This window comes from Ascaphus truei, chromosome 5 (genome assembly GCF_040206685.1).
Source record: "Ascaphus truei isolate aAscTru1 chromosome 5, aAscTru1.hap1, whole genome shotgun sequence".
NCBI classification, from domain to species: Eukaryota; Metazoa; Chordata; class Amphibia; order Anura; family Ascaphidae; genus Ascaphus; species Ascaphus truei.
In genome coordinates this window covers 189,759,345-189,784,344 of record NC_134487.1, presented here as the reverse complement: position 1 = coordinate 189,784,344, position 25,000 = coordinate 189,759,345, and the positions used below count along the sequence as shown (strand labels likewise).

At 50.5% G+C, this 25,000-nt stretch overlaps 1 protein-coding gene across 2 annotated transcripts in view; it reads right to left on the bottom strand.

Annotated features, from left to right (window-relative positions):
* XPO7 (exportin 7) overlaps positions 1-25,000 on the bottom strand; it is a 69,926-nt gene that overhangs the window by 14,106 nt on the left and 30,820 nt on the right. For both annotated transcript variants that reach the window (XM_075601431.1, XM_075601432.1), the window contains exons 16-23: positions 11,455-11,535; positions 8,169-8,232; positions 7,034-7,142; positions 6,813-6,919; positions 6,443-6,531; positions 2,724-2,831; positions 1,823-1,905; positions 843-1,057 (exon numbers count right to left, since the gene is read on the bottom strand). In XM_075601431.1, the coding sequence (XP_075457546.1) occupies positions 843-1,057; positions 1,823-1,905; positions 2,724-2,831; positions 6,443-6,531; positions 6,813-6,919; positions 7,034-7,142; positions 8,169-8,232; positions 11,455-11,535 (856 nt within the window). The remainder of the gene's footprint in view (positions 1-842; positions 1,058-1,822; positions 1,906-2,723; positions 2,832-6,442; positions 6,532-6,812; positions 6,920-7,033; positions 7,143-8,168; positions 8,233-11,454; positions 11,536-25,000) is intronic.

Genomic DNA, 25,000 nt, shown 5'->3' with positions numbered 1-25,000 from the left:
GAGAGTCAGTCAGTCAGTCAGAGAGAGAGAGAGAGTCAGCCAGAGAGAGAGAGTCAGTCAGAGAGAGGGAGTGAGGGAGTCAGTCAGAGAGAGGGAGTGAGGGAGTCAGTCAGAGAGAGGGAGTGAGGGAGTCAGTCAGAGAGAGGGAGTGAGGGAGTCAGTCAGAGAGAGAGAGAGAGTCAGTCAGAGAGAGAGAGAGAGAGTCAGTCAGAGAGCGAGAGTCAGAGAGAGAGTCAGTCAGTCAGAGAGAGAGAGAGTCAGCCAGAGAGAGGGAGAGAGTCAGTCAGAGAGAGGGAGAGAGTCAGTCAGAGAGAGGGAGTGAGGGAGTCAGTCAGAGAGAGGGAGTGAGGGAGTCAGTCAGAGAGAGGGAGTGAGGGAGTCAGTCAGAGAGAGGGAGTGAGGGAGTCAGTCAGAGAGAGGGAGTGAGGGAGTCAGTCAGAGAGAGGGAGGGAGTCAGTCAGAGAGAGGGAGGGAGTCAGTCAGAGAGAGGGAGGGAGAGAGTCGGAGAGGGAGGGAGTCAGTCAGAGCGAGGGAGGGAGTCAGTCAGAGAGAGGGAGGGAGAGAGTCGGAGAGGGAGAGAGAGAATTGGAGATGCCAAGTGTCAGGAAGAAAACATTAATTTTATCGTTTTTTTTATACTGTACTTTTCAAAATAAACCTACGTTTCTATGAAAATTGAAGTTTTTGGTTTTTGCGGCCCACCTAAACTTAAACCTGGTTTATTTGGCCCGTGTTGGCCTTTGAGTTTGACATGCTTGCTGTAACACAAGTACACACACATACAAATAAACAGTGTTACACCTGCTATACAGGATGTGCATAAGTGTGTATATACACGTTACCAGCAGGTCGCTGTGCGGGACAGACAGCAGCAGTTTGACGAAGGTCTGCAGGGCGTTATCTAGAGCTTCATCCCCGTACAGACGGAACACCCCGAAGTTGACGTAGCTCCCGCTCAGCGCGGCTTTCAGTACCGAGAAGCAGATCGAGATTCCCTTCAACTTCAACACGTACAGCTGCTCCTTCGGGAGCTCCCCCAGGGTCAGGATCCTGTTACCTGAGGGGGAGAACCAGAGACTGATACACACACAACACACACCACACACCGAGCTCCCCCAGGGTCAGGATCCTGTTACCTGAGGGGGAGAACCAGAGACTGATACACACACCACATACACCACACACCGAACTCCCCCAGGGTCAGGATCCTGTTACCTGAGGGGGGAGAACCAGAGACTGATACACACACCACACACACCACACACCGAACTCCCCCAGGGTCAGGATCCTGTTACCTGAGGGGGAGAACCAGAGACTGATACACACACCACATACACCACACACCACACACACCACACACACAGTTCCCCAGGGTCAGGATCCTGTTACCTGAGGGGGAGAACCAGAGACTGATACACAAACCACACACACCACACACACAGTTCCCCAGGGTCAGGATCCTGTTACCTGAGGGGGAGAACCAGAGACTGATACACACACCACACACACAGTTCCCTAGGGTCAGGATCCTGTTACCTGAGGGGGAGAACCAGAGACTGATACACACACCACACACACCACACACACCGAGCTCCCCAGGGCCAGGATCATGTTAGTCGAGGGGGAGAACCAGAAGAGTCAGCATCCAATTATTTGAGGGAGAGAACCAGGTCAGAGGTCAGAACCAGGCTGGCACACCGGGCAGAGCAGGAGGGGGTATTAGTGTCAGGAGGTATTGGGAGCAGCAGGACATAGTAGGGGGCGGGAGGAGGTATTGGGAGCAGCAGGACGTAGTAGGGGGCGGGAGGAGGTATTTATGCACCGTAAGTTGTGATCATTTTACTGGTCTCTCGGAAGAGGAGGATCCCGTTAGGAGACGAGACGTCAAACTGCAACCGCTGGGACCTGCGGGAAAGAGACAGCATGAGGAGAGGGGGCGAGAGAATAAAGAGAGGGAAAGAGACAGCATGAGGAGAGGGGGCGAGAGAATAAAGAGAGGGAAAGAGACAGCATGAGGAGAGGGGGCGAGAGAATAAAGAGAGGGAAAGAGACAGCATGAGGAGAGGGGTGAGAGAATAAAGAGAGGGAAAGAGACAGCATGAGGAGAGGGGGCGAGAGAATAAAGAGAGGGAAAGAGACAGCATGAGGAGAGGGGGTGAGAGAATAAAGAGAGAGAGGGAAAGAGACAGCATGAGGAGAGGGGGCGAGAGATTAAAGAGAGGGAAAGAGACAGCATGAGGAGAGGGGGCGAGAGAATAAAGAGAGGGAAAGAGACAGCATGAGGAGAGGGGGCGAGAGAATAAAGAGAGAGAGGGAAAGAGACAGCATGAGGAGAGGGGGTGAGAGAATAAAGAGAGAGAGGGAAAGAGACAGCATGAGGAGAGGGGGCGAGAGAATAAAGAGAGAGAGGGAAAGAGACAGCATGAGGAGAGGGGTGAGAGAATAAAGAGAGGGAAAGAGACAGCATGAGGAGAGGGGTGAGAGAATAAAGAGAGGGAAAGAGACAGCATGAGGAGAGGGGGCGAGAGAATAAAGAGAGAGAGGGAAAGAGACAGCATGAGGAGAGGAGGTGAGAGAATAAAGAGAGGGAAAGAGACAGCATGAGGAGAGGGGCGAGAGAATAGAGAGAGAGGGAAAGAAAAGAGGGATAAAGAAGACGGGAAAAGAAAGGGGAGAGAAAGGGACAGCAGAGGGTCACCCAAGGTCACACACCGCAGCCTCACCTGTTGTGCACCAGCTCTGCCATGAGTTTGAGGATGGGGGTAGTGCAGGCTGGATCATGAAACCATAGCTCCAGCGCCCTCTGCAGGATGGGCATGTAAGACGGGTATCTGAGGCGTGCTAAAGACTGACATGGAGCCAGTTCTCCCATCCAGACCCTACTTTTACCCCTCCCCCCCGGATGCACTCACTTTAATCCTCACTCTCCTCAGGACCTCCATCCCCCTTACAGGGCCAGTCTCTCCTCCATATCCACAATCCCTCTTTTTTTTTTTTTTTTTATTACTTAAGTTTTTATTGAGCATTTTCAAACATACAAAATGAGGTAAACACAACATACTACACAAAAGGAAAAGGGGATACAGTAATACAAATAAACTGGTTGTGGAACAATAGAGAGGAGGGAGAACGGGGGAGGGGGGGAAGGGGCAGCATTTGTACCAATATCGCACTGTATTCGACAATTTAAATACCACATGTATCACTCTGTTCAAAGTATTCTAGTCTATATATGGGGATATACCTGCATGGCGGAACCAAGGAGCCCAAATATCAGAGAATTGCGAGGTAGAGCCGTTCAGATAGGCTGAGAGTTTTTCCATATAGACTATATGCCAAATGTTGTTGTTTATTTGATTTAAGGATGGGGGGGGGGCAGTTGTTTCCAATTTTTGGCAATTGTACACCGTGTAGCGTTTAAGATTTGGGATATTACTCTAGCTTTTTTTTTGGAGATATTGGCCATTGGTTTTCCTAGCAATATATATACTGGGTCGTGAGGGACAGAGATTTCTAGTATCTTGTGTATTAGGGTGAACACTTCCGTCCATGTTTGTTGGATTTTGGGGCATGACCAGAATATGTGCAGTATATTCCCCAGTTCACCACAACCGCGCCAGCACAGAGGGAAAATGCCTGGGAGAAAAGAGTGCAACCTGGCAGGAGTCATATACCATCTAAATATTAACTTGTAAATATTCTCCTTAATTATAATGCATGATGAGTTTTTGGAAGCAGCTTCCCAGATGTCTGTCCAGGTATCGAGATCTATACAGACGTCAAGATCCTTTTCCCAGGATACCATATAGTTATCGGGGGTTTGGTTGTTCTTGGTAGAGGTTAAACTGTGATATATTCTGGAGATGATGCCCTTTGTGTGGGGTTGGTGTAGACACCAGTCCTCAAACAAAGTCAAAGCATGGTGTTGACCTGGCTTGTAGACTGATTGGATATAGTGCCTAACCTGGAGAAATCTGAAGAATTCGGAGGAGGGGATATCGTGGTTTGTTTGTAGCGAAGCGAATGGGGGGACTTTCCCTTGGGTGAGGATATCCTTGACTCTTGTGAGTCCTTTTTGAATCCAGGTATGGGAGTGCGGGTTTCCTGAGTAAAAAGGAAGGGAGGGGTCCGAGAATAGTGGTTGCATAAGGGAAGGGGAATCGGTTAGTTGGAACTTGGTTTTGAGGGAGTCCCAGAGATTACAGGCAAAGGATATCACCGGGTTCTTGTAGGTCTCAGGTGGTCTAGACTTTTTGTTGAGCCAGAGGAGATTTTTTATTTTACATGGGGAACAAATCAGGTCCTCTATCTCGACCCACCTCCTCTCGGTTGGGTTTGAATGCCAGCTAATGAGTTGCCCTAACTGTGTGGCTCTATAATAGTTTTGTAAGTTCGGGAGAGCTAAGCCTCCTTCTGATTTGGATTTATAAAGAATATCTCTACGAACTCTGGGTCGCCTATTTTGCCAGACAAACTTCAAAATTTTCTTCTGTATATTGTTTAGGTCTTTCTGACAGATTTTAACCGGAAGAGTTTGGAAGAGATAGAGGAGTCTGGGTAGAATATTCATTTTAATGGTGGTTATTCTCCCAAACCAGGATATTATATATGGATTCCAAGTGGTTAAATCCTTAGCTATCTGGACGAAAAAGGGTTTAAAATTTGCGTTGTATAAAGTCGAGTAATCTTTTGTTAATTGGACCCCTAGATATTTAATATGGTTCGAATTCCATTTAAAGTCGAAATTTAGTTGGAGTAATTTTACTAATTCTTTAGGGAGATTTAAGCTAAGGGCCATGGATTTGGAATGATTAATTTTATAACCTGAAAGGGAGCCAAATTCTGACAGGTCATGAAAAAGGTTAGGGAGGGATGTAAGAGGTTATGAGAGCGTCAATAGTATATCATCCGCAAAAAGAGCTATTTTGAATTCTTCCTGACCAACAGGAATACCCGCAATATTGGGGTTCATCCTTATCCGGCATGCTAATGGTTCTATGGCTAAGGCAAACAACAGAGGTGAGAGTGGACAACCCTGTCTAGTTCCCTTTGATATTGAAAAGGGATCAGATAAGGAGTTGTTCGTCCTCACCATGGCCGTTGGTGTGGAGTATAGAGTGTTTATGCTGTTTAGTATTTTAGCTGTGAATCCCATCTGCGAAAGCGTAGCTGACAAACTGCCAGTCTAATCGATCGAACGCTTTTTCTGCGTCTAAAGAGAGTAATAGATGGGCACTTTGTGTTTTCTGCTACGTGTATTAGATACACTGTCCTCCTAGTGTTGTCAAGGGCTTGTCTGCCCAGAACAAACCCCACCTGGTCCGGATGAACCAGTTTAGGGAGGATATTATTTAATCTGTTGGCTAAGATCTTTGCATAAAGTTTCAGATCAGTATTTAACAATGAGATAGGTCTGTAGTTAGAGCACAGCAGAGGATCTTTCCCCTCTTTTGGGATTACCACTGTGGTAGCGCGAAGCATATCCCTAGGAGGGGGAAGGCCTAGTAGCATCTCATTAAATACTTTGGTAAGAAATGGGAGGAGCATTGTGGAATATTTCTTGTAATAAAGATTAGAAAATCCATCCGGACCAGGGGCCTTCCCAATTTTCAGGGATTTTATGGCGTCCATAATTTCCAGGGTCTCTATAGTTTTTCGAGGTTTATGATATCGTTCGGATCTAGGATGGGGAGTCGGCATTCTGCTAGGTAATTTCGAATCTTTATTGCTCTTTTGTTTTTAGCCGAGTCTCCCATTGGGCCTGGTAGGTTGTATAGGGATGTGTAATAGTCTTTAAATGCATCGTTTATAATTTTGGGATTGTGGGATACTGAGCCATTTTTAGTGTGGATGTTGTGAATTTTAGCTTTACCTTGTTTTTGCTTTAATTTGCGTGCAAGCATTCTATCAGCTTTATTACTTTTTTCGTAGTATTTCTGTTGGGTCCATCTTATAGCTCTTTCTGCGTTTGACACCAACAAAAGGTTTAGTTCTCCCCTCACAATCCCTCTTTTTAAGTCTCTCCACACTACTGTAAACTTAGGACACATCCACTTGAACACTATCATAATACTCCCTAGTCTCCCCTCGCTCACATAACCCTCTCCCAAGCTTGGGGTCTCCCCTCATCTCAGGATTGACCCCCCTAAAACCGCATTGTGATGCTTCCTTGTCTGTCTTCCTTTCCCTTCAGTCTCCCTCCTATAACCACAATGCTCCCCCACCTTCTCAGGGTCAGCCTCTCCCCTTCTCAGGATACATTCACTCATGGAGCTGAACAGCCATCCTCCTTCCCAGGTCTCCCTTCCCCTCCAGTCTCCCCACTCTCCCGTACCCACCGTCCCCCTCCCATACCCACCGTCCCCCTCCCATACCCACCGTCCCCCTCCCATACCCAGCGTCCCCCTCCCATACCCAGCGTCCCCCTCCCATCTCAGGATACATCCAGTCAAACAGCATCATGAAGCTGCTCTTAGCATTGAATGCGAACGCGATCCCTCGCAGATCCCGCACCAACCCAACCAGGCTTCTCTGGGGAGGAACAGAATGTCACACAGCGGCTCCCAGGTGTCCCACACTCCCCCAACCCTTCTCCTCCAAAATATACACCAGGTCCGTGGCCAGCTCAGCACTGGCTGCACAGTCCCAGTATAGGAGACATTGTATCCTGAATGAGAGAAGAGTTTGCAGGACAGAGTTGTCATCGTGTATCCCATTTATACAAGATTACGTTTCTCTGGTCTGTGCCTCAGTTTGTAGGACGGAGTCGCCATCCTGTTTCCTGTTTCCAGAACGAGCCCCCCGGTCCTTACCTTAGCGTCCTGCTCATTGAAGTTGTTGGTGTTGAACATTTGGGCCATTGACTCAAAGGCAGCAGTGAGAGGCAGCATGAACTGAGAGAACTGCTCCTCGTCCTCGCCTAACGAGAGATAACGAGGGGAAGAGTATATAGATACAGCCTCTGTATTACACTACGAGTACCTAGATATAACCCCAGCTTCTATTCCCCAACACAATGCAACCCTCACAGTACCTAGATCCACCATGAGGAGGCGCCCCAGTGCAGTGTAGAAGGTTGTCCTGCAGCGCATGTCTGATAGGTTGGACTGGCTGTTAATGCCCAGGAAGGAGAAGTGCTCACTCTGCAACACAACACACACACAGATCAATGATCAGGGAGAAGACCTCATTCTGCAACACAACACACACACAGATCAATGATCAGGGAGAAGACCTCATTCTGCAACACAACACACACACAGATCAATTATCAGGGAGAAGACCTCATTCTGTAACACAACACACACACACACACACACACACACACAAACACAGATCAATGATCAGGGAGAAGACCTCATTCTGCAACACAACACACACACTGCTCAATGATCAGGGAGAAGACCTCATTCTGTAACACACACACACACACAGATCAATTATCAGGGAGAAGACCTCATTCTGTAACACACACACACACACAGATCAATTATCAGGGAGAAGACCTCATTCTGTAACACACACACACACACACACACAGATCAATGATCAGGGAGAAGACCTCATTCTGTAACACACACACACTGCTCAATGATCAGGGAGAAGACCTCATTCTGTAACAACACACACACACACACACACACCTCAATGATCAGGGAGAATACCTCATTCTGTAACACAACACACACACTGTTCAATGATCAGGGAGAAGACCTCATTCTGTCACACACACACACACTGCTCAATGATCAGGGAAATAACTCTTTGTAAAGCACAAAGCGTAATCATCAAGAAGATCTAACAACACACACGGCTATACCACAATGTCACAACACAGTGTGTGATAATCAGTAAGGTGAAATGCTCACACTAACAGCACCCACTGCTCAATGTTCAGCAAGAAGACCTCAGACTAACACCACACGCACAGCTCAATGATCAGAGGGAACGCCTCACACCACAGTCACTGTTCAACGTTTAATGAGAAGAACTCGCACTATACCACAATGTCACAACATTGACACACTGTGTGATAATCAGGAAGAGCTCACGCTGTAAAACATTACAACACACTATTCAATGGTCAGGGAGCAGATCTCAGACTCACAACACACGCACACTGACGAGGGCTAAGAAGAGCTCGCTCTGTATATGGATCTGATACTCACCGTGTGGTTGTTCAACATGAACTGCACAGCGCTGAGCTTCACCAGCTTCCTGACACTGCTGTACGTGCGGGGGGTTAAGGACAAGCACAGAGTATACCAACACCCCCTACCTCCTAACACACATCCTGACACTGCTGTACGTGCGGGGGGTTAAGGACAAGCACAGAGTATACCAACACCCCCTACCTCCTAACACACATCCTGACACTGCTGTACGTGCGGGGGGTTAAGGACAAGCACAGAGTATACTAACACCCCCTACCTCCTAACACACATCCTGACACTGCTGTACGTGCGGGGGGTTAAGGACAAGCACAGAGTATACTAACACCCCCTACCTCCTAACACACATCCTGACACTCCTGTACGTGCGGGGGGTTAAGGACAAGCACAGAGTATACTAACACCCCCTACCTCCTAACACACATCCTGACACTGCTGTACGTGCGGGGGGTTAAGGACAAGCACAGAGTATACTAACACCCCCTACCTCCTAACACACATCCTGACACTGCTGTACGTGCGGGGGGTTAAGGACAAGCACAGAGTATACTAACACCACTACATCCTAACACACATCCTGACACTGCTGTACGTGCGGGGGGTTAAGGACAAGCACAGAGTATACTAACACCCCCTACCTCCTAACACACATCCCGACACAGCTGTACGTGCGGGGGGTTAAGGACAAGCACAGAGTATACTAACACCCCCTACCTCCTAACACACATCCTGACACTGCTGTACGTGCGGGGGGTTAAGGACAAGCACAGAGTATACTAACACCCCCTACCTCCTAACACACATCCTGACACTGCTGTATGTGCGGGGGGTTAAGGACAAGCACAGAGTATACTAACACCCCCTACCTCCTAACACACATCCTGACACTGCTGTACGTGCGGGGGGTTAAGGACAAGCACAGAGTATACTAACACCCCCTACCTCCTAACACACATCCTGACACTGCTGTATGTGCGGGGGGTTAAGGACAAGCACAGTGTATACTAACACCCCCTACCTCCTAACACACATCCCGACACTGCTGTACGTGCGGGGGTGTTAAGGACAAGCACAGAGTATACTAACACCCCCTACCTCCTAACACACATCCTGACACTGCTGTATGTGCGGGGGGTTAAGGACAAGCACAGAGTATACTAACACCCCCTACCTCCTAACACACATCCTGACACTGCTGTATGTGCGGGGGTGTTAAGGACAAGCACAGAGTATACTAACACCCCCTACCTCCTAACACACATCCTGACACTGCTGTATGTGCGGGGGGTTAAGGACAAGCACAGAGTATACTAACACCCCCTACCTCCTAACACACATCCTGACACTGCTGTACGTGCGGGGGTGTTAAGGACAAGCACAGAGTATACTAACACCCCCTACCTCCTAACACACATCCTGACACTGCTGTATGTGCGGGGGGTTAAGGACAAGCACAGAGTATACTAACACCCCCTACCTCCTAACACACATCCTGACACTGCTGTACGTGCGGGGGGTTAAGGACAAGCACAGAGTATACTAACACCCCCTACCTCCTAACACACATCCTGACACTGCTGTACGTGCGGGGGGTTAAGGACAAGCACAGAGTATACTAACACCCCCTACCTCCTAACACACATCCTGACACTGCTGTATGTGCGGGGGGTTAAGGACAAGCACAGAGTATACTAACACCCCCTACCTCCTAACACACATCCTGACACTGCTGTACGTGCGGGGGGTTAAGGACAAGCACAGAATATACTAACACCCCCTACCTCCTAACACACATCCTGACACTGCTGTACGTGCGGGGGGTTAAGGACAAGCACAGAATATACTAACACCCCCTACCTCCTAACACACATCCTGACACTGCTGTACGTGCGGGGGTGTTAAGGACAAGCACAGAGTATACTAACACCCCCTACCTCCTAACACACATCCTGACACTGCTGTACGTGCGGGGGGTTAAGGACAAGCACAGAGTATACTAACACCCCCTACCTCCTAACACACATCCTGACACTGCTGTACGTGCAGGGGGTTAAGGACAAGCACAGAGTATACTAACACCCCCTACCTCCTAACACACATCCTGACACTGCTGTACGTGCGGGGGGTTAAGGACAAGCACAGAGTATACTAACACCCCCTACCTCCTAACACACATCCTGACACTGCTGTACGTGCGGGGGGTTAAGGACAAGCACAGAGTATACTAACACCCCCTACCTCCTAACACACATCCTGACACTGCTGTATGTGCGGGGGGTTAAGGACAAGCACAGAGTATACTAACACCCCCTACCTCCTAACACACATCCTGACACTGCTGTACGTGCGGGGGGTTAAGGACAAGCACAGAATATACTAACACCCCCTACCTCCTAACACACATCCTGACACTGCTGTACGTGCGGGGGGTTAAGGACAAGCACAGAATATACTAACACCCCCTACCTCCTAACACACATCCTGACACTGCTGTACGTGCGGGGGTGTTAAGGACAAGCACAGAGTATACTAACACCCCCTACCTCCTAACACACATCCTGACACTGCTGTACGTGCGGGGGGTTAAGGACAAGCACAGAGTATACTAACACCCCCTACCTCCTAACACACATCCTGACACTGCTGTACGTGCAGGGGGTTAAGGACAAGCACAGAGTATACTAACACCCCCTACCTCCTAACACACATCCTGACACTGCTGTACGTGCGGGGGGTTAAGGACAAGCACAGAGTATACTAACACCCCCTACCTCCTAACACACATCCTGACACTGCTGTACGTGCGGGGGGTTAAGGACAAGCACAGAGTATACTAACACCCCCTACCTCCTAACACACATCCTGACACTGCTGTACGTGCGGGGGGTTAAGGACAAGCACAGAGTATACTAACACCCCCTACCTCCTAACACACATCCTGACACTGCTGTATGTGCGGGGGGTTAAGGACAAGCACAGAGTATACTAACACCCCCTACCTCCTAACACACATCCTGACACTGCTGTACGTGCGGGGGGTTAAGGACAAGCACAGAGTATACTAACACCCCTACTCCTAACACACATCCTGACACTGCTGTACGTGCGGGGGGTTAAGGACAAGCACAGAGTATACTAACACCCCCTACCTCCTAACACACATCCTGACACTGCTGTACGTGCAGGGGGGTTATTAACATTATACTAATATTTTTTTCCCGTAGTACTAATCTACACCCCCACCCTCCAAAAACAGAGTTCCCCTGTGCCTGGCTCAGGATATCCAATGGAGAGGTCGTTCAGCAGCTGCAGGGTCTTGGAAGTGATGGGCTCGCAGCGACCCCAATACTTTAGATTAGTGATTCTGTGGGAAACACATCATCATATTATTACATGAGCAGCACCCCCCCCCCACCCCGTCCTGCGCCACACGCAGCGCCCCCCACCCCACCCCGTCCTGCGCCACACGCAGCGCCCCCCACCCCACCCCGTCCTGCGCCACACGCAGCGCCCCCCACCCCACCCCGTCCTGCGCCACACGCAGCGCCCCCCCCCCCCACCCCGTCCTGCGCCACACGCAGCGCCCCCCCCCCCCACCCCGTCCTGCGCCACACGCAGCGCCCCCCCCCCCCACCCCGTCCTGCGCCACACGCAGCGCCCCCCCCCCCCACCCCGTCCTGCGCCACACGCAGCGCCCCCCACCCCACCCCGTCCTGCGCCACACGCAGCGCCCCCCACCCCACCCCGTCCTGCGCCACACGCAGCGCCCCCCCCCCCCACCCCGTCCTGCGCCACACGCAGCGCCCCCCCCCCCCACCCCGTCCTGCGCCACACGCCTCGCCCCCCCACCCCACCCCGTCCTGCGCCACACGCAGCGCCCCCCACCCCACCCCGTCCTGCGCCACACGCAGCGCCCCCCCCCCCACCCCGTCCTGCGCCACACGCAGCGCCCCCCCCCCCCCACCCCGTCCTGCGCCACACGCAGCGCCCCCCCACCCCGTCCTGCGCCACACGCAGCGCCCCCCCACCCCACCCCGTCCTGCGCCACACGCAGCGCCCCCCCCCCTCACCCCGTCCTGCGCCACACGCAGCGCCCCCCCCCACCCCGTCCTGCGCCACGCGCAGCGCCCCCGCCAAGCGCAGCGGCCCCCACCCGTCCTGCGCCACACACGCAGAGCCTCCCGTTCTCTATCACACGCAGAGCCTCCCGTTATATATCACACACACGCAGAGCCTCCTGTTCTCTATCACACGCAGAGCCTCCCGTTCTATATCACACACGCAGAGCCTCCCGTTCTATATCACACACACGCAGAGCCTCCCGTTATATATCACACGCACACAGAGCCTCCCGTTATATATCACACACGCAGAGCCTCCCGTTATATATCACACACGCAGAGCCTCCCGTTATATATCACACACGCAGAGCCTCCCGTTCTATATCACACACACGCAGAGCCTCCCGTTATATATCACACACGCAGAGCCTCCCGTTATATATCACACACGCAGAGCCTCCCGTTATATATCACACACGCAGAGCCTCCCGTTATATATCACACACGCAGAGCCTCCCGTTATACATCACACACGCAGAGCCTCCCGTTATATATCACACACGCAGAGCCTCCCGTTATATATCACACACGCAGAGCCTCCCGTTATATATCACACACGCAGAGCCTCCCGTTATATATCACACACGCAGAGCCTCCCGTTATATATCACACACACAGAGCCTCCCGTTATATATCACACGCAGAGCCTCCCGTTATATATCACACGCAGAGCCTCCCGTTATATATCACACGCAGAGCCTCCCGTTATATATCACACACACGCAGAGCCTCCCGTTATATATCACACACGCAGAGCCTCCCGTTATATATCACACACGCAGAGCCTCCCGTTATATATCACACACGCAGAGCCTCCCGTTCTATATCACACACAGAGCCTCCCGTTATATATCACACGCAGAGCCTCCCGTTCTATATCACACACGCAGAGCCTCCCGTTCCATATCACACGCAGAGCCTCCCGTTCTATATCACACACGCAGAGCCTCCCGTTCTATATCACACACGCAGAGCCTCCCGTTCTATATCACACACACGCAGAGCCTCCCGTTATATATCACACACGCAGAATCTCCCGTTATATATCACACACACGCAGAGCCTCCCATTATATATCACACACGCAGAGCCTCCCATTGTATATCACACACGCAGAGCCTCCCATTATATATCACACACACGCAGAGCCTCCCGTTATATATCACACACACGCAGAGCCTCCCGTTCTATATCACACGCAGAGCCTCCCGTTATATATCACACACACGCAGAGCCTCCCGTTCTATATCACACACACGTAGAGCCTCCCGTTTTATATCACACACGCAGAGCCTCCCGTTATATATCACACACAGAGCCTCCTGTTCTCTATCACACGCAGAGCCTCCCGTTCTATATCACACACACGCAGAGCCTCCAGTTCTATATCACACACACACAGAGCCTCCCGTTCTATATCACACACACGTAGAGCCTCCCGTTTTATATCACACGCAGAGCCTCCCGTTATATATCACACGCAGAGCCTCCCGTTATATATCACACGCAGAGCCTCCCGTTATATATCACACGCAGAGCCTCCCGTTATATATCACACACACGCAGAGCCTCCCGTTATATATCACACACACGCAGAGCCTCCCGTTATATATCACACACGCAGAGCCTCCCGTTCTATATCACACACAGAGCCTCCCGTTATATATCACACGCAGAGCCTCCCGTTCTATATCACACACGCAGAGCCTCCCGTTCCATATCACACGCAGAGCCTCCCGTTCTATATCACACACGCAGAGCCTCCCGTTCTATATCACACACGCAGAGCCTCCCGTTCTATATTACACACACGCAGAGCCTCCCGTTATATATCACACACGCAGATCCTCCCATTATATATCACACACACGCAGAGCCTCCCATTATATATCACACACGCAGAGCCTCCCATTGTATATCACACACGCAGAGCCTCCCATTATATATCACACACACGCAGAGCCTCCCGTTATATATCACACACACGCAGAGCCTCCCGTTCTATATCACACACGCAGAGCCTCCCGTTCTATATCACACACACGCAGAGCCTCCCGTTATATATCACACACGCAGATCCTCCCGTTATATATCACACACACGCAGAGCCTCCCATTATATATCACACACGCAGAGCCTCCCATTGTATATCACACACGCAGAGCCTCCCATTATATATCACACACACGCAGAGCCTCCCGTTATATATCACACACACGCAGAGCCTCCCGTTATATATCACACACGCAGAGCCTCCCGTTATATATCACACACACGCAGAGCCTCCCGTTATATATCACACACGCAGAGCCTCCCATTATATATCACACACGCAGAGCCTCCCGTTATACATCACACACGCAGAGCCTCCCGTTCTATATCACACACGCAGAGCCTCCCATTATATATCACACACGCAGAGCCTCCCGTTATATATCACACACGCAGAGCCTCCCGTTATATATCACACACAGAGCCTCCTGTTCTCTATCACACGCAGAGCCTCCCGTTCTATATCACACACACGCAGAGCCTCCCGTTCTATATCACACACACGCAGAGCCTCCCGTTCTATATCACACACACGTAGAGCCTCCCGTTTTATATCACACGCAGAGCCTCCCGTTATATATCACAAACGCAGAGCCTCCCGTTCTATATCACACACACACGCAGAGCCTCCCGTTATATATCACACACGCAGAGCCTCCCATTATATATCACACACGCAGAGCCTCCCGTTATATATCACACACACGCAGAGCCTCCCGTTCTATATCACACACACACGCAGAGCCTCCCGTTATATATCACACACGCAGAGCCTCCCATTATATATCACACACGCAGAGCCTCCCGTTATATATCACACACACGCAGAGCCTCCCGTTATATATCACACACACACGCAGAGCCTCCCGTTATATATCACACACACGCAGAGCCTCCCGTTATATATCACACACGCAGAGCCTCCCGTTCTATATCACACACACACGCAGAGCCTCCCGTTATATATCACACACGCAGAGCCTCCCGTTATATATCACAGACACGCAGAGCCTCCCGTTATATATCACACGCAGAGCCTCCCGTTATATATCACACACACGCAGAGCCTCCCGTTATATATCACACACGCAGAGCCTCCCGTTATATATCACACACACGCAGAGCCTCCCGTTATATATCACAAACACGCAGAGCCTCCCGTTATATATCACAAACACGCAGAGCCTCCCGTTATATATCACACACACGCAGAGCCTCCCGTTATATATCACACACGCAGAGCCTCCCGTTATATATCACACACACGCAGAGCCTCCCGTTACATATCTCACACACGCAGAGCCTCCCGTTCTATATCACACACACACGCAGAGCCTCCCGTTATATATCACACACGCAGAGCCTCCCGTTATATATCACACACGCAGAGCCTCCCATTATATATATCACACACGCAGAGCCTCCCGTTATATATCACACACGCAGAGCCTCCCGTTATATATCACACACACACGCAGAGCCTCCCGTTATATATCACACACGCAGAGCCTCCCATTATATATCACACACGCAGAGCCTCCCGTTATATATCACACACACGCAGAGCCTCCCGTTCTATATCACACACACACGCAGAGCCTCCCGTTATATATCACACACACGCAGAGCCTCCCGTTATATATCACACACGCAGAGCCTCCCGTTCTATATCACACACACACGCAGAGCCTCCCGTTATATATCACACGCACGCAGAGCCTCCCGTTATATATCACACACGCAGAGCCTCCCGTTATATATCACACGCGCAGAGCCTCCCATTATATATCACACACGCAGAGCCTCCCGTTATATATCACACACGCAGAGCCTCCCGTTATACATCACACACGCAGAGCCTCCCGTTATACATCACACACGCAGAGCCTCCCGTTATATATCACACACGCAGAGCCTCCCATTATATATCACACACGCAGAGCCTCCCGTTATACATCACACACGCAGAGCCTCCCGTTCTATATCACACACGCAGAGCCTCCCATTATATATCACACACGCAGAGAATCCCGTTATATATCACACACGCAGAGCCTCCCGTTATATATCACACACAGAGCCTCCTGTTCTCTATCACACGCAGAGCCTCCCGTTCTATATCACACACACGCAGAGCCTCCCGTTCTATATCACACACACGCAGAGCCTCCCGTTCTATATCACACACACGTAGAGCCTCCCGTTTTATATCACACGCAGAGCCTCCCGTTATATATCACACGCAGAGCCTCCCGTTATATATCACACGCAGAGCCTCCCGTTATATATCACACGCAGAGCCTCCCGTTATATATCACACACACGCAGAGCCTCCCGTTATATATCACACACACGCAGAGCCTCCCGTTATATATCACACACGCAGAGCCTCCCGTTCTATATCACACACAGAGCCTCCCGTTATATATCACACGCAGAGCCTCCCGTTCTATATCACACACGCAGAGCCTCCCGTTCCATATCACACGCAGAGCCTCCCGTTCTATATCACACACGCAGAGCCTCCCGTTCTATATCACACACGCAGAGCCTCCCGTTCTATATCACACACACGCAGAGCCTCCCGTTATATATCACACACGCAGATCCTCCCATTATATATCACACACACGCAGAGCCTCCCATTATATATCACACACGCAGAGCCTCCCATTGTATATCACACACGCAGAGCCTCCCATTATATATCACACACACGCAGAGCCTCCCGTTATATATCACACACACGCAGAGCCTCCCGTTCTATATCACACACGCAGAGCCTCCCGTTCTATATCACACACACGCAGAGCCTCCCGTTATATATCACACACGCAGATCCTCCCGTTATATATCACACACACGCAGAGCCTCCCATTATATATCACACACGCAGAGCCTCCCATTGTATATCACACACGCAGAGCCTCCCATTATATATCACACACACGCAGAGCCTCCCGTTATATATCACACACACGCAGAGCCTCCCGTTATATATCACACACGCAGAGCCTCCCGTTATATATCACACACACGCAGAGCCTCCCGTTATATATCACACACAGGCAGAGCCTCCCGTTATATATCACACACGCAGAGCCTCCCGTTATATATCAGACACGCAGAGCCTCCCGTTATATATCACACGCAGAGCCTCCCGTTATATATCACACACACGCAGAGCCTCCCGTTATATATCACACACGCAGAGCCTCCCGTTATATATCACACACGCAGAGCCTCCCGTTATATATCACACACGCAGAGCCTCCCATTATATATATCACACACGCAGAGCCTCCCGTTATATATCACACACGCAGAGCCTCCCGTTATATATCACACACGCAGAGCCTCCCATTATATATATCACACACGCAGAGCCTCCCGTTATATATCACACACGCAGAGCCTCCCGTTCTATATCACACACACACGCAGAGCCTCCCGTTATATATCACACACGCAGAGCCTCCCATTATATATCACACACGCAGAGCCTCCCGTTATATATCACACACACGCAGAGCCTCCCGTTCTATATCACACACACACGCAGAGCCTCCCGTTATATATCACACACGCAGAGCCTCCCATTATATATCACACACGCAGAGCCTCCCGTTATATATCACACACACGCAGAGCCTCCCGTTATATATCACACACACACGCAGAGCCTCCCGTTATATATCACACACACGCAGAGCCTCCCGTTATATATCACACACGCAGAGCCTCCCGTTCTATATCACACACACACGCAGAGCCTCCCGTTATATATCACACACGCAGAGCCTCCCGTTATATATCACAGACACGCAGAGCCTCCCGTTATATATCACACGCAGAGCCTCCCGTTATATATCACACACACGCAGAGCCTCCCGTTATATATCACACACGCAGAGCCTCCCGTTATATATCACACACACGCAGAGCCTCCCGTTATATATCACAAACACGCAGAGCCTCCCGTTATATATCACAAACACGCAGAGCCTCCCGTTATATATCACACACACGCAGAGCCTCCCGTTATATATCACACACGCAGAGCCTCCCGTTATATATCACACACACGCAGAGCCTCCCGTTACATATCTCACACACGCAGAGCCTCCCGTTATATATCACACACACGCAGAGCCTCCCGTTATATATCACAAACACGCAGAGCCTCCCGTTATATATCACACACACGCAGAGCCTCCCGTTATATATCACACACACGCAGAGCCTCCCGTTATATATCACACACACGCAGAGCCTCCCGTTATATATCACACACACACACACGCAGAGCCTCCCGTTATATATCACACACACGCAGAGCCTCCCGTTATATATCACACACGCAGAGCCTCCCGTTCTATATCACACACACACGCAGAGCCTCCCGTTATATATCACACGCACGCAGAGCCTCCCGTTATATATCACACACGCAGAGCCTCCCGTTATATATCACACGCGCAGAGCCTCCCATTATATATCACACACGCAGAGCCTCCCGTTATATATCACACACGCAGAGCCTCCCGTTATACATCACACACGCAGAGCCTCCCGTTATACATCACACACGCAGAGCCTCCCGTTATATATCACACACGCAGAGCCTCCCATTATATATCACACACGCAGAGCCTCCCGTTATACATCACACACGCAGAGCCTCCCGTTCTATATCACACACGCAGAGCCTCCCATTATATATCACACACGCAGAGCCTCCCGTTATATATCACACACGCAGAGCCTCCCGTTATATATCACACACACACGCAGAGCCTCCCATTGTATATCACACGCAGAGCCTCCCGTTATATATCACACACGCAGAGCCTCCCGTTATACATCCCACACGCAGAGCCGCCCGTTATATATCACACACACGCAGAGCCTCCCGTTATATATCACACAAACGCAGAGCCTCCCGTTATATATCACACACACGCAGAGCCTCCCGTTATATATCACACACGCAGAGCCTCCCGTTATATATCACACACACGCAGAGCCTCCCGTTATATATCACACACACGCAGAGCCTCCCGTTATATATCACACACACGCAGAGCCTCCCGTTATATATCACACACACGCAGAGCCTCCCGTTATATATCACACACACGCAGAGCCTCCCGTTATCTATCACACACACGCAGAGCCTCCCGTTATATATCACACACACGCAGAGCCTCCCGTTATATATCACAAACACGCAGAGCCTCCCGTTATATATCACACACACGCAGAGCCTCCCGTTATATATCACACACACACGCAGAGCCTCCCGTTATATATCACACACACGCAGAGCCTCCCGTTATATATCACACACACGCAGAGCCTCCCGTTATCTATCACACACACGCAGAGCCTCCCGTTATATATCACACACACGCAGAGCCTCCCGTTATATATCACACACACGCAGAGCCTCCCGTTATATATCACACACACGCAGAGCCTCCCGTTATATATCACACGCAGAGCCTCCCGTTATATATATCACACACGCAGAGCCTCCCGTTATATATATCACACACGCAGAGCCTCCCGTTATACATCACACACGCAGAGCCTCCCGTTATACATCACACACAGAGCCTCCCGTTATATATATCACACACGCAGAGCCTCCCGTTATATATATCACACACGCAGAGCCTCCCGTTATACATCACACACGCAGAGCCTCCCGTTATATATCACACGCACACGCAGAGCCTCCCGTTATATATCACACACACACACACACGCAGAGCCTCCCGTTATATATCACACGCAGAGTCTCCTGTTATATATCACACACGCAGAGCCTCCCGTTATATATCACACGCACGCAGAGCCTCCCGTTATATATCACACGCACGCAGAGTCTCCCGTTATATATCACACACGCAGAGCCTCCCGTTATATATCACACGCACGCAGAGCCTCCCGTTATATAACACACACGCAGAGCCTCCCGTTATATATCACACACACGCAGAGCCTCCCGTTATATATCACACACACGCAGAGCCTCCCGTTATATATCACACACGCAGAGCCTCCCGTTATACATCACACACGCAGAGCCTGCCGTTATATATCACACACGCAGAGCCTCCCGTTATATATCACACACACGCAGAGCCTCCCGTTATATATCACACACACGCAGAGCCTCCCGTTATATATCACACACACGCAGAGCCTCCCGTTATATATCACACACGCAGAGCCTCCTGTTATACATCACACGCAGAGCCTCCCATTATATATCACACACACGCAGAGCCTCCCGTTATATATCACACACACGCAGAGCCTCCCGTTATATATCACACACGCAGAGCCTCCCATTATATATATCACACACGCAGAGCCTCCCGTTATATATCACACGCACGCAGAGCCTCCCGTTATATATCACACACACACGCAGAGCCTCCCGTTATATATCACACGCACGCAGAGCCTCCCGTTATATATCACACACACACACACACACACACGCAGAGCCTCCCGTTATATATCACACACACGCAGAGCCTCCCGTTATATATCACACACACGCAGAGCCTCCCGTTATATATCACACACACGCAGAGCCTCCCGTTGTATATCACACGCACGCAGAGCCTCCCGTTATATATCACACACGCAGAACCTCCCGTTATATATCACATGCAGAGCCTCCCGTTACATATCTCACACACGCAGAGCCTCCCGTTATATATATCACACACGCAGAACCTCCCGTTATATATCACACACGCAGAGCCTCCCGTTATATATCACACACGCAGAGCCTCCCGTTATATATCACACACGCAGAGCCTCCCGTTATATATCACACCCAGAGCCTCCCGTTATATATCACACACGCAGAGCCTCCCGTTATATATCACACACACGCAGAGCCTCCCGTTATATATCACACACACGCAGAGCCTCCCGTTATATATCACACACGCAGAGCCTCCCGTTCTATATCACACACACACGCAGAGCCTCCCGTTATATATCACACGCACACAGAGCCTCCCGTTATATATCACACGCGCAGAGCCTCCCGTTATATATCACACACGCAGAGCCTCCCGTTATATATCACACACGCAGAGCCTCCCGTTATATATCACACACGCAGAGCCTCCCGTTATACATCACACACGCAGAGCCTCCCGTTCTATATCACACACGCAGAGCCTCCCATTATATATCACACACGCAGAGCCTCCCGTTATATATCACACACGCAGAGCCTCCCGTTATATATCACACACACGCAGAGCCTCCCGTTATATATCACACACACGCAGAGCCTCCCGTTATATATCACACACGCAGAGCCTCCCGTTCTATATCACACACACACGCAGAGCCTCCCGTTATATATCACACGCACACAGAGCCTCCCGTTATATATCACACGCGCAGAGCCTCCCGTTATATATCACACACGCAGAGCCTCCCGTTATATATCACACACGCAGAGCCTCCCGTTATACATCACACACGCAGAGCCTCCCGTTATACATCACACACGCAGAGCCTCCCGTTATATATCACACACGCAGAGCCTCCCGTTATATATCACACACGCAGAGCCTCCCGTTATACATCACACACGCAGAGCCTCCCGTTCTATATCACACACGCAGAGCCTCCCATTATATATCACACACGCAGAGCCTCCCGTTATATATCACACACGCAGAGCCTCCCGTTATATATCACACACACACACGCAGAGCCTCCCATGGTATATCACACGCAGAGCCTCCCGTTATACATCACACACGCAGAGCCTCCCGTTATACATCCCACACGCAGAGCCGCCCGTTATATATCACACACACGCAGAGCCTCCCGTTATATATCACACAAACGCAGAGCCTCCCGTTATATATCACACACACGCAGAGCCTCCCGTTATATATCACACACGCAGAGCCTCCCGTTATATATCACACACACGCAGAGCCTCCCGTTATATATCACACACACGCAGAGCCTCCCGTTATATATCACACACACGCAGAGCCTCCCGTTATATATCACACACACGCAGAGCCTCCCGTTATATATCACACACACGCAGAGCCTCCCGTTATATATCACACACACGCAGAGCCTCCCGTTATATATCACACACACGCAGAGCCTCCCGTTATATATCACACACGCAGAGCCTCCCGTTATATATCACACACACGCAGAGCCTCCCGTTATATATCACACACACGCAGAGCCTCCCGTTATATATCACACACACGCAGAGCCTCCCGTTATATATCACACACACGCAGAGCCTCCCGTTATATATCACAGACACGCAGAGCCTCCCGTTATATATCACACGCAGAGCCTCCCGTTATATATCACACACACGCAGAGCCTCCCATTATATATTACACACACGCAGAGCCTCCCGTTATATATCACACACGCAGAGCCTCCCGTTATATATCACACACGCAGAGCCTCCCGTTCTATATCACACACACACGCAGACCCTCCCATTATATATCACACGCACACAGAGCCTCCCGTTATATATCACACAAGCAGAGCCTCCCATTATATATCACACACGCAGAGCCTCCCATTGTATATCACACACGCAGAGCCTCCCATTATATATCACACACACGCAGAGCCTCCCGTTATATATCACACACACGCAGAGCCTCCCGTTATATATCACACACACGCAGAGCCTCCCGTTATATATCACACACACGCAGAGCCTCCCGTTATATATCACAGACACGCAGAGCCTCCCGTTATATATCACACACACGCAGAGCCTCCCGTTATATATCACACACACGCAGAGCCTCCCGTTATATATCACACACGCAGAGCCTCCCGTTATATATCACAGACACGCAGAGCCTCCCGTTATATATCACACGCAGAGCCTCCCGTTATATATCACACACACGCAGAGCCTCCCGTTATATATCACACACACGCAGAGCCTCCCGTTATATATCACACACGCAGAGCCTCCCGTTCTATATCACACACACACGCAGAGCCTCCCGTTATATATCACACGCACACAGAGCCTCCCGTTATATATCACACACGCAGAGCCTCCCGTTATATATCACACGCGCAGAGCCTCCCATTATATATCACACACGCAGAGCCTCCCGTTATACATCACACACGCAGAGCCTCCCGTTATATATCACACACGCAGAGCCTCCCATTATATATCACACACGCAGAGCCTCCCGTTATACATCACACACGCAGAGCCTCCCGTTCTATATCACACACGCAGAGCCTCCCGTTATACATCACACACGCAGAGCCTCCCGTTATATATCACACACGCAGAGCCTCCCATTATATATCACACACGCAGAGCCTCCCGTTATACATCACACACGCAGAGCCTCCCGTTCTATATCACACACGCAGAGCCTCCCATTATATATCACACACGCAGAGCCTCCCGTTATATATAACACACGCAGAGCCTCCCGTTATATATCACACACACACGCAGAGCCTCCCATTGTATATCACACGCAGAGCCTCCCGTTATATATCACACACGCAGAGCCTACCGTTATACATCCCACACGCAGAGCCGCCCGTTATATATCACACACACGCAGAGCCTCCCGTTATATATCACACAAACGCAGAGCCTCCCGTTATATATCACACACACGCAGAGCCTCCCGTTATACATCACACACGCAGAGCCTCCCGTTATATATATCACACACGCAGAGCCTCCCGTTATACATCACACACGCAGAGCCTCCCGTTATATATCACACGCACACGCAGAGCCTCCCGTTATATAACACACGCAGAGCCTCCCGTTATATATCACACACGCAGAGCCTCCCATTATATATCACACGCGCAGAGCCTCCCGTTATATATCACACACAAACACACGCAGAGCCTTCCGTTATATACCACACGCAGTCTCCCGTTATATATCACACACGCAGAGCCTCCCGTTATATATCATACGCACGCAGAGCCTCCCGTTATATATCACACGCACGCAGTCTCCCGTTATATATCACACGCACGCAGAGCCTCCCGTTATATATCACACACAAGCAGAGCCTCCCGTTATATATCACACGCACGCAGAGCCTCCCGTTATATATCACACACGCAGAGCCTCCCGTTATATATCACACACACGCAGAGCCTCCCGTTATATATCACACACGCAGAGCCTCCCGTTATATATCACACACGCAGAGCCTCCCGTTATATATCACACACGCAGAGCCTCCCGTTATATATCACACACGCAGAGCCTCCCGTTATATATCACACACGCAGAGCCTCCCGTTATATATCACACACACGCAGAGTCTCCCGTTATATATTACACACACACACAGAGCCTCCCGTTATATATAACACACACGCAGAGCCTCCCGGTATATATCACACACGCAGAGCCTCCCGTTATATATCACACACGCAGAGCCTCCCGTTATATATCACACACGCAGAGCCTCCCGTTATATATCACACGCAGAGCGTTCCGTTATATATCACACACACACGCAGAGCCTCCCGTTATATATCACACACACGCAGAGCCTCCCGTTATATATCACACACACGCAGAGCCTCCCGTTATATATCACACACACACAC